The 11771-nt window shown below is 35.7% G+C and overlaps 2 protein-coding genes across 3 annotated transcripts in view; both read right to left on the bottom strand.

Moving 5' to 3' along the window:
* Positions 1-307: 307 nt before the first annotated feature.
* On the bottom strand, positions 308-1572 carry LOC127452132 (hemoglobin embryonic subunit alpha-like). The gene is made up of 3 exons (XM_051717356.1): positions 955-1572; positions 665-872; positions 308-473 (listed from the first exon to the last, which is right to left on the bottom strand). The coding sequence occupies exons 1-3, from the start codon at positions 1047-1049 to the stop codon at positions 345-347; spliced, it is 432 nt and encodes a 143-aa protein (XP_051573316.1). The 5' UTR covers positions 1050-1572; the 3' UTR covers positions 308-344.
* Positions 1573-9341: 7769 nt separating this feature from the next.
* The window catches only part of LOC127452091 (KN motif and ankyrin repeat domain-containing protein 2-like), a 48730-nt gene continuing 46300 nt past the window's right edge, over positions 9342-11771 (bottom strand). For both annotated transcript variants that reach the window (XM_051717270.1, XM_051717271.1), the window contains 2 exons: positions 11415-11513; positions 9342-11303 (listed from right to left, as the gene is read on the bottom strand). In XM_051717270.1, the coding sequence (XP_051573230.1) occupies positions 11247-11303; positions 11415-11513 (156 nt within the window). In that variant the 3' untranslated portion in view covers positions 9342-11246. The remainder of the gene's footprint in view (positions 11304-11414; positions 11514-11771) is intronic.

Below are 11771 nucleotides of genomic sequence, written 5' to 3'. Positions count from 1 at the left end.
ATTTGAGTTAGTTGTAGCCTACTTAAAATCTTAATTTGATGGATTTTTTTTTAGACAAACAAGTTCAAAGAACTCACAATTATTCTTTTACTTTTAATACACATCAATGCAAATTAAGTAAAGCTAAAACTGTTTCTGAGTAGAAGCTATTTATTTTCTTACCCTATGGTTGTTGAGCCTATGAAATTGTTTTGGTAGTGTCAAAAGTGTCCTATATGTCACAGGTGTTTTGGTGTGTAGAAACACAACAAAGAGATTGCTTGATTTCATGAATTTCATTTTATTATTTTCATCCTCTTTAAGGCGAGTACAGTGTCGCATCAGAGATGAACACAGAGTCCACTTTAGCGGTACTTCTCAGAGAGGGCCAGGCTGACCAGAGCGAGGAACTTGTCCACAGAAACATGCACTTCAGGAGTGAAGTCATCAGGAAACATCATGGCGAGCACCACAAGGATATTGTGATTGATGATCTAACGAAAAACAAAAGTCGTCCGTTAAAAGAAAATACTCAACAACTTTCATAGTTCGAGTTCATACAAGTTCTAATAAAAACGATAATTTGATTTTATACGCGAATGTGTCTAGATTACATGTAATGAAATAAATAAATAAAATTATGTATATTGTAATAATAATAATAATTAAAAAAAAAAACCCGTACCTTGAAGTTAGCGGGGTCCACACGCAGCATGTATGCGTGCAGCTCGCTGAGAGTGAGCAGACCGGCCTTGAGATCATCGATCAGACCGACAGCGGTGAGGACTCCGGTCATTACTGTCAGCCCATGTTTTCTCACCTGAGGTGAGCCAGGGCTCAGGTCTGCCCAGTGGGAGAAGTACGTCTTCGTTTGAGGGTAAACCGACAGAGTCCTGAAAGGATTCAGAACAAAAGAGAAATAAGTTACTTTGTCATACATATCCATTTATTGATCGACAATTAAACAAACGTTACCTTGACAGAGCCTCGTTGCCGATGTCCTCAGCCTTAGAGCCAACTTTGCCAAAGAAGGTCTTCACCGCCTCTTTGTCTTTTGCAGAAAGACTCATGGTTAATCAGGTAGCTGTTAACTGCGTGCCAAAAAACTCAAGCAATCTGTGTTTTTTTGGCAGGGCCTTTTAAAGCTGAGCAGGATAATGTTTTGAATACAAATGTTGACTCCACCTTCCCAAGCTGGGGACCACTGGGGGTTGGGTCTTGTATCTAACAAGATAAGCAAGACGCATCTGGCTGTTTGATGTAAATCGTAAGAGCACTTTATGTAATTATTATTAAAAACTTTAAGAACAAGACAACTGTCCATTTCAGTGTCCTTGCTAGAATGATTCCAGAGCCTTCAGCTGTTTCGTTTATTCATGAATTTTAGACGAAACTTATCATTAAACTGGTTATAATATTTTGTACATTTTGTAAATTCTGTTGGGATTGACCTCCTCACTGTTTGGAGTACATTGTTTGCTGTACTTGTAAAAACAATAGCATTTTCAAAATTAACCTATTATTTTATTTTCAAGTGTTTTTGGTCGTTTCATTTGACTTTCATCAAGACAGTATTTAGGCTTTAACCCACTGCAAAATTCACACATTACCATAAAATATTAATACATCAACTATGCTAATAAAATTTGTTATGATTTACATGTGCTGTACGTTAATGTTTGTTTGTTTGTTTGTTTGTTCTGGCCAAAGGTACATTGTTGTTTTTTTTTTTTTGTTTTTTTTGTGAGAGTGAAAAACTTTCAAATTCACAAAAAACAAGTCATCAAAACATTACGACAAAAATATCTATTAAGCTGTTAAGACAAAAAAAAAAAAAAAAAAAAATTATATTTATATACACTATATTGCCAAAAGTATTCGCTCACCCATCAAATAATTGAATTGTTCCAATCACTTCAAAGGCCGCAGGTGTATAAAATGAAGCACCTAGGCATGCAGACTGCTTCTACAAACATTTGTGAAAGAATGGGCTGCTCTCAGGAGCTCAGTGAATTCCAGCGTGGTATTGTGATAGGATGCCACCTGTGCAACAAGTCCAGTCGTGAAATTTCCTCGCTACTAAATATTCCACAGTCAACTGTCAGTGGTATTATAACAAAGTGGAAGCGATTGGGAATGACAGCAACTCAGCCACGAAGTGGCAGGCCACAGAAAATGACAGAGCGGGGTCAGCGGATGCTGAGGCGCATAGTGCGCAGAGGTCGCCAACTTTCTGCAGAGTCAATCGCTACAGACCTCCAAAATTCATGTAGCCTTCAGATTAGCTCAAGAACAGTGCGTAGAGAGCTTCATGGAATGGGTTCCCATGGCCGAGCAGCTGCATCCAAGCCATACATCACCAAGCGCAATGCAAAGCGTCGGATGCAGTGGTGTAAAGCATGCCGCCACTGGACTCTAGAGCAGTGGAGACACGTTCTCTGGAGTGACGAATCACGCTTCTCCATCTGGCAATCTGATGGACGAGTCTGGGTTTGGCGGTTGCCAGGAGAACGGTACTTGTCTGACTGCATTGTGCCAACTGTGAAGTTTGGTGGAGGGGGGATTATGGTGTGGGGTTGTTTTTCAGGAGCTGGGCTTGGCCCCTTAGTTCCAGTGAAAGGAACTCTGAATGCTTCAGCATACCAAGAGATTTTGGACAATTCCATGCTCCCAACTTTGTGGGAACAGTTTGGGGATGGCCCCTTCCTGTTCCAACATGACTGCGCACCAGTGCACAAAGCAAGGTCCATAAAGACATGGATGAGCGAGTTTGGTGTGGAAGAACTTGACTGGCCTGCACAGAGTCCTGACCTCAACCCGACAGAGCACCTTTGGGATGAATTAGAGCGAAGACTGCGAGCCAGGCCTTCTCGTCCAACATCAGTGTCTGACCTCACAAATGCGCTTCTGGAAGAATGGTCAAAAATTCCCATAAACACACTCCTAAACCTTGTGGAAAGCCTTCCCAGAAGAGTTGAAGCTGTTATAGCTGCAAAGGGTGGGCCGACGTCATATTAAACCCTGTGGATTAAGAATGGGATGTCACTTAAGTTCATATGTGTCTAAAGGCAGATGAGCGAATACTTTTGGCAATATAGTGTATATATATATATATATATATATATATATATATATATATATATATATATATATATATATATTTGCACAGCAGTGAAACACTTTCTTAAGATGTATTACATTCATACAAGTTCATACTGTTGTCAGTGAAAAAGTAGATATGACATCAAGGAACTTTTCCTTAGGAGCTTAATGGAGAAGCTATATAATACAAGAAATGCTAACCAATGTAGCCTTTAAAATCGTGTAGGAAGCTACAAATAATATATTTTCTGCCTCATTTTATAAACAGAATACACATAGGATCAAAAAAAGGATGTTGTCAACCCGATCTCATGAAAAGTCCTACATAATTTACGAGTTGGCTATTTCCTATGGTCTTGCACAATGTTGATGCGTAAACTCGTGCAAATTCCCGGATGTCTAATGCGGAAGTAAGCGCGAGTTCCGCGCACCAGGTGTTAAGGGCATACTTATTAATATTATGCCCTTACCCAGTCAGTAGAATGTGTAAACATGATAGGAAGCTGTTGTGTGTGACAGAAGCAAGTAATTGTTGCATATTAGATGGCTGTATTTGTCGTAGGAATTCAAAAGAGTGCAGTGGCCTGAAATCATATGAATTAGGCAAATTTAGAAAGGTCGTACGAATCCTGACGATTTTGCCGTGAGCGTGTTTTGAATGTTGTTGTGTACACTCTGTGGGGTTTTGAAGATTGGAGCAGCAAAAATAGTTAACCTTGTATAAATTGTCATGTAAACATTTAGCTTAATGCTAAGCTAAAATGTTATTTCTTGCCTTTACATGTATTTGTTTATATTTTGCGATTATATTTTATAATGAATTCAATGACGAAAATTCACGATGGAGCATAACTTGTTTTCTCTAGTAAGACCTTTGATATTAGAGCAATGATGTACTGCAAAAATGAGAATTTAAATATTGTTTTTCTGTAAAAATATCTAGGGCTGGTTTGAGTATTTCTGTAACTGCTGATCTCCTGGGATTTTCACGCACAACAGTCTCTAGAATTTACTCTGAATGGTGCCAGAAACAAAAAACATCCAGTGAGCGGCAGTTCTGTGGACTGAAATGCCTTGCTGATGAGAGAGATCAACAGAGAATGGTCAGACTGGTTCGAACTGACAAAGTCTATGGTAACTCAGATAACCGCTCTGTACAATTGTGGTGAGAAGAATAGCTATTCTAAAATAAAATATAATAAAAATGCTATTCTGAGATGCGGGTTGGCGCTGTTTTGATAGCACGAGGGGGACCTACACAATATTAGGCAGGTTTCAATGTTGTGACTGATCGGTATATATATATATATATATACTGTATATATATATATATATATATATATATAATTATTATTATTATTTTTGTAAACCAAACTTAAGGTATTCAAGGCTTTCTAATGAATTCAGCAGTTCAATGGCATTTTTCTCAATTAACTAAAAAATAACTGCACTTTATTAAAAAATATTGAAAATAGGTTGGGTCTTCGTAAATTTAGCTTTGTGTGTAAAGAAAATCCCAAACAATATGTGTTTACATTCTTGCATAGGCATTTCAATAAGTCTTAAACCGCTTCATAACATCCTTCATAAAAACCTGAACATCTGGTCATGAAAAAAATGCTGTACATGTATGGCGAATGATGAATTTACACTTCTTGTTTGCATAAAATAAATAAATAACAGAACAAATATATGTATGTTATTCAGGATAGCAAGGCTATAGTCATATTTGTGTTTGGGGACAATCTAACCCAGCATGAACACACACACACACACACACACAAAATAGACCAAAACTAAACCACTAGACCACCACATATACAGAAGTTTCAGTGAGTATTATCATGTGACAATTATTTGCATTTACTAACATTTTATACCTGAGGTCTCAAAAGTACAAAAGTAATGTACCTAAAATTGTTTTTAAAAGTGAGGGGAAAAGTCACATGATACGTCACAGTTAAGCCTGTTTTGAGCTGGGGCTTGAGGTCTCTCGAACCCCAAACAGAACATAGAGATTAAGATTGCTTGTATAGCTCTGATGGCACTAAACCCCTTGTTTAAATAATGGTGCAGTGATTTGAAATCATATATTAACATTTAATTACAGACTTCACAGACTGCCTGGATGTGATAAAACTACTGGCATTAATATTTGGTCAAACATGCCTTTATTTCTGTAGAGAAAAGGGTTGGATTTCAAGCCTTATCTACTGGAAACATGAACACATTTTATCAAGTTCAGCAGGAGTTCCACCCATTGCTGGCACTGATCCTGATAACGACAAATTTGACAAGGGGTAGTAAGTCCTGCTAGATGTCAAGATGTTTGATTATGAATGGGGTGTAACTTAGATGGCAAGCTGTGCTATACTAGTACATGTTACGTTCATACATGTCGTTTCTAAACTTTTTTTTTTAGATGAATTAGTACTTTGCATTAATGTTCATAAACTGCAAACAATTCAAACTATATATATATATATATATATATATATATATATATATATATATATATAGCAAACAATTCAAACTATATGTGTATATATATATATATATATATATATATATATATATATATATATATATATATATATATATATATACCCAATTGCACTCAAATTTTTGATTTACAAAGGTAAGCTTTTCTGATGACCCAGAATTTGTAAAGACATCTATATCAGTTGAGTGACACATTCAAAGTCATAGTGTGAATATATGACCTAATATTTCTAAATAGCAGGATTTTTTAAAAATACAGCCATGTCATAATAATTCACCCCTGAATGTAGCTGTTTCTTAAATATGTAAGGCTACACGATTAATTGTTTTAAAACAAAATTAAGTCATCAATCTGCAATGGCACTTATTTAAGTTTTAAACTTTAAGTTTAGCGTTGTAAGCAAAAATGTATTACGATGCAAAAAATGCAATTAAAAATAAGCTGTCTCAAAAGCTAATAGAGGAGATTATTTCATTACACAAGAAAAGACTATGGCTAAAAGTAAATTTCCAAGGAACTTAAATTTCCAATAGACAAAGTTGGCAGCACCATTCATACATTTTAAAAATATGGTACAACAGCAACCTTCTTGGGGTGTGGAAGAAAGCAAACCTTCACCAAGCGAAATGTTGACTTGAACATTCAAAAAGTAATTAGGAAAGACCTGTGGAGTCCCGGAAGAAGGTTTTATAGACGTATGACACTAAACTGAAATTTAGTTTTAGACCCATGGCTCAGCAGTATGTCTGGAGTAAGATGACAATGTGATGACAAGAAGGACACCATCCACACAGTCAAGCATGGAGGTGGGTCAATCCAGTTATGGGGGTGTTTTGCGGCTGCAGGAAATGGCTATCCTGACTATATGACTGACACCATGGATTCTTTCAGGTATCAGGCCATTTTGGCATGAAAAATGTGATGCCTTCAGTGTGTAAATTGAAGCTCGGTGATCACTGGAATTTCCAGCAAGACAATAACACCAGGGATACATCCAAGTTGTCTAAAATCTGGTTCAGGGATAGGTCGTGGAATGTCCTGGAATGGCCCTTTCAGTCCATCATTAAACTCCCATTGAAAATCTTTGTTGGGATTTCAAGGAAGCAGTGGCAGCACAGAAACCAAAGAATGTCAATGAGCTGGAAGCTTTTGCTTATGAGAAATGTGTAAAAATTACAATAGAACACTTACCTAAAACATTTATTTGCTGTTATTAAGGATAAAGGACGCTCCACAAATGATTGACTTTGGGGGTTGAATATTTTTGACGACATTTGTGGAGAGAATTATTTATTATTTATTTTAAAATTTGGGTAAACTGAACTCTTTGTTCTCAAAATCACTCAAATGTGTATTAAAAACTTACTTGGACTGTTTACTGAGGTTTTAGTAATGTGTTTTAATTCACATCACCAGAATGTATTGCTGGTCAGGGGGGTTGAATAATTTTGATTGCAACTGTATATATATATATATATATATATATGAAACCTCTTCAAAATGTTTAATCTATGTTCTAAATATGTAAAGATCTGACCATGGCCTTTATCAACTTTAAAGTATAGTACAGTATTTTTTGTGTAATGTAAACTGGTGTGGATTTTTGATATTGTGTGTAATTGATATACATTTTACTTAGCAAACGTTTCTGAGAATATAAAGTAGCAAATACTGGTTTTGTAATGACACTTAAAATAGCTACTCTCATGATGTAAAAGTCTTTGAAATCCATTACATTTATCTTTGAATTGACATGCTGCTGCTCTGCTCCACTGCCTCTTCTCATTTTCGTAAACCAAATATAAAAGTTTTTTGGAAAACTCAGTTGTTCTCTAAAATGCGTGGTGTGATGAAAATAACAACAAGGATTCTTTGTCAAATAAATTCAAATAAAAAATTGACAGAAATACCAAATGCCAATTATTAAAGTTCTTAGAAAAAAACTGCAAAGCAGAATTTTCCTGATTGTTACATTTTTCTTACATTTACTGGGAGAAATTCAAAAAGTCTCAGCTGGGGATAAACCCAAAATGTAACATTTCAAAATGTAATTAAAGAGGCACAGTAAAAAGTTTCCATTTATTATATTATCTTACATCCATCCTTTAAAACTAGAATGATTGTTTTTATGAGTAGTTGTGGTATAATGTGCCACACTACATTTGCTCATTTCTTTATCATTATTACACATGCAGCTTTATGACCTCATGGTATATTTGTACTTTTAAAATTAATTTGTCACAATTTAGGACCATTTAAAATGAAGTAGTGAGCAAAAAGTTGATTTAAATGGTGAAAAACTTAAAAGAAAGATACATTTAGCATTAAACGTTCATGTACACTTTAACCTAAATTCCTGATGTTGATAAAAAAATTAAAGGTTCATGGACATGTAATTCATCAACTACCTATATGTATGTTTTACATACATACATATTGTACCTATACTGTATATTTTAATGCCTAAACCTGATCCCATTTGAACAACTTTAAGATGAATTAGAACAGCAAGCCAGCCCAATCACCCAACATCACTGCCTGACCTCCCTGATGACCTTCATTGTGTCTAGCTGAACTTTTTAATTTCAAAAGCATTCCCTTTGCTAAAGCTTTCATACAGCTTCCACTTTTCTGGGATGGCTTTACACTATATGTTGGAACATCTAGTTGGTGCAAGCATTTCTATCTTGTAGAATTGAGCCAAACCTGTTCATTAGAAGGGGGTGTCCACATACTTTTGGCCATATATTGCCTTTTGTTGTTTACATTTTATAAGCATGATTGCTTATAACCTTCATTGTTAATAACATTTTAAAATAATAATAGTAAAACATATTAATATAAAGCATTCCAGAGAGATGTGTAATAAATATAGGCCTAGACCTACAAAATAAACACTGATATATAGGCCTATTATGCATTTATAGCCTACTTGTTGAGCTTCGATAATAATTAAACTCCATCTTGTCTTACGACGACTGCAACAGACTTTTGTTAAAAGTCCTGTCTGGATTTGATTTTATAAATGATTTAGCCACAGTTAAGAAACAATTATGCTGGGGGCCTGGGTAGCTCAGCGAGTATTGATGCTGACTACCACCCCTGGAGTCACGAGTCGAATCCAGGGTGTGCTGAGTGACTCCAGCCAGGTCTCCTAAGCCACCAAATTGGCCCGGTTGCTAGGGAGGGTAGTGTCACATGGGGTAACCTCCTCGTGGTCACGATTAGTGGTTCTCGCTCTCAATGGGGTGCGTGGTAAGTTGTGCGTGGATCGTGGAGAGTAGCATGAACCTCCACATGCTGGGAGTCTCCGCGGTGTCATGCACAACGAGCCACGGATGCACGGATTGACGGTCTCAGAAGCAGAGGCAACTGGGACTTGTCCTCCGCCACCCAGATTGAGGTGAGTAACCGCACCACCACAAGGACCTACTAAGTAGTGGGAATTGGGCATTCCAAATTGGGGAGAAAAGGGGATAAAAAAAAAAAGAAGAAAAAAAAAAGAAACAATTATGCTACATAATGTAACTTACACTTAAGAAGATTAAACGTCTCTATGCCTGTGCAACACATTAGAAATGGTATACTCAACCCTATACTCGGCTGAAAGAAGAAGAGGGGACCATCGTTGTATTATTGCACCCTGGTGTATAAAAGGAAAGTCTGCACATTGGAAAAATGTCTTTTTAAAGTGGCTGCGTTCTACTATAATTCCATATTGCCTACAGGTTTAATAAATACTATGTTCCATGCGACACATTTTCACATATCTATATTTATTTATTTATTTTTTCAAAACCGAGGGAAAACAAAACAAACCAATTTCAATGTGAGCACTTTACATAAAGGTACATGGCAGGCAAATATGCCAAAAGATATACAAAGCTGTGAAAATATATTACAAATTTAAAGATATTCAAAGAGAGTTAAATAAATCAAATACAAAAGAGTATAAAACTAATTAGTTACTAAACTGGTTATAAGAATGCATGTTTACAAATTGGGTAAACAAAACAAGTCAAACTGTCTTTCAAATTAAACAAAGTGTTCCATTTAAAATGTTAAAATCCAACAATCTGTGTGGTTAAAAAAGTTACACAAAATTCTATAGTATTTGCAGTAAAACTTTGGAGATTATATATATTATTCTCATTTTGGAAAACATCTTACATTCGTCATAGACAATTCTAAGCCTTTCTCCCCACATTCTGGACCCAAAACCACCAGCCACTGAGCAAAAACAAACCAAATCTAATGTTTTGTAGTGCTCAGTGAACCTGTGCCAGTACCAATCTATTCACATATTACTCATACTCGACTCTCTAGACAACATTTGGTCTCATCCGCCAAATCTTGAAGCGTCTTCCTGTAAAACTTGCGTACCGTCATATTACCTTCAATGCAAAAGATTCAGGTATTACCACCTGAGAACTCTCATTATTTATTTGTATGCTCGTAAAATGTCTTCGAAGAGCAATTGTTCAATAAAGTTTCAATACAAGTCATTGTCTACACTCTGAAGAACACTATATTAACCGCTGCAGTCTTTATATCATCACAATGGCAACACTCCTCTACAAATCAGGCCAAACAAAGTACATTCTCAATAGACTTTACAATACTGCACTGGCTGTGAAAGAATCTATGGTGTGAGTCTGTCCATTAGGGCAATAGCCAGATGATTTACACAAAAACAAGCCCAGCAATTCAATAGAAATACTATAGCATGTGGAAGTCTCACAATGTATATCCATTCAATAAAAATGCTAAAATATTTGTCACAAATGTATTACTGCTTGTAAAAGATAGCATTATAAATCTCCTAGAGAAGTGAATTGACCACTATGTTTCTCTTTCTAGGGTGAGACAACTGCACTGTATAATCAAAGTTAGTATATTATCATCACAAACTGAAAATCACTACGTAAAGGTTATCAAATTGCATGTAGTGAAAACAGCTGGTGTGTAAACACTGATACATCTTGTTCTTATGGATTCCAGAGTCAAAACTCAGAAAGTGTAATACTTATTTTACTGAGAATTGTAAAACTATGAAAGGACACTTGATCAAGATACATGATTTTATAGTTGTTTTACACATTTAATCAGTTGCTGTGTGACTAAGATTGGATGATTTGATTGTTAATATTGCTGGACAGTTAAAAGTAAATGCACTTATATCATTTAACTATATAATGTAACACTAGTTTCATCACAAAAAAATGGACTGATCAACGAACGATATTGCTATTACACGCTTGTTTTTGTTTTGATATTCTTACTCAAATCTCATGTACTTAAAAGAGATTTTCTTCTGCAGATACAAGTGAAATTAATGTGATAACTGAAAACTAACATGTAATGTAGAAAAAAATATTTTTGTACTGTCAAATTTGAAAAGAACTTATAGAACAAAAGTAAAGACCAATAGTGTCAAGTGCTAATTTTCTAAAAGAGTCTTAAGACTCATGAGTGCACATTTGAATAATCTCTGAACGTCACGCAATTGTACATGCAAAAATGTATTATGTGGGTACCCATACTGTACACATGTATACAGACGTACACAAAAACTCACAAGCACACACAGATAGTGGAATGAACCAGAAACTTCTGCTGGAAGAGTTGACATCAATTTCATGACATCCATTTGATTAAGGTGTCACTTCAATTCCGAGGAGGGAGGAGAAGATCCCAAAATTGGACACTTTGGTGACACCTGTTGAAAATGATAAAACTTGTTGATTTTGCCAATTTTTTTTTTTTTTGCACAAATCTGCCATTTGTTCATTTTGGCCATTAAGTGATAATATTTAAGAAGAGCACTTACAGGGGAAGGCGGCTTTGCAAAATTGAGGTGTGCATAAAGAAGCACAGCAATGTCATTCTGACTGGCCTCCAGTGCAATGGAGAGAGCTGTGCTGCCATCCTGTGGAACAGCAATAGAAAATTAAGATACTGTCACAAACCATAATAAACCTTTTAGTGAGAGCTAACCAAATTGAAATATGAAATACTTTGTGCACAAATCTGCCATTTGCCAGTGGGGTCCAAAAGTTCAATGCATCATTCAAACTTTTGCATTTTTATAATGTAATAAAATGTAAAATAATGTACAGTTGCAAGAACACGCATGTGAACCATTTTGAATTACCTGCATTTATGTATAAATTTGTCTTAAAATCTG

This window comes from Myxocyprinus asiaticus, chromosome 14 (genome assembly GCF_019703515.2).
Source record: "Myxocyprinus asiaticus isolate MX2 ecotype Aquarium Trade chromosome 14, UBuf_Myxa_2, whole genome shotgun sequence".
Classification (NCBI taxonomy): Eukaryota; Metazoa; Chordata; class Actinopteri; order Cypriniformes; family Catostomidae; genus Myxocyprinus; species Myxocyprinus asiaticus.
Note: the sequence above shows the minus strand (reverse complement) of the source record. Positions and strands in the feature narration are given on the sequence as shown.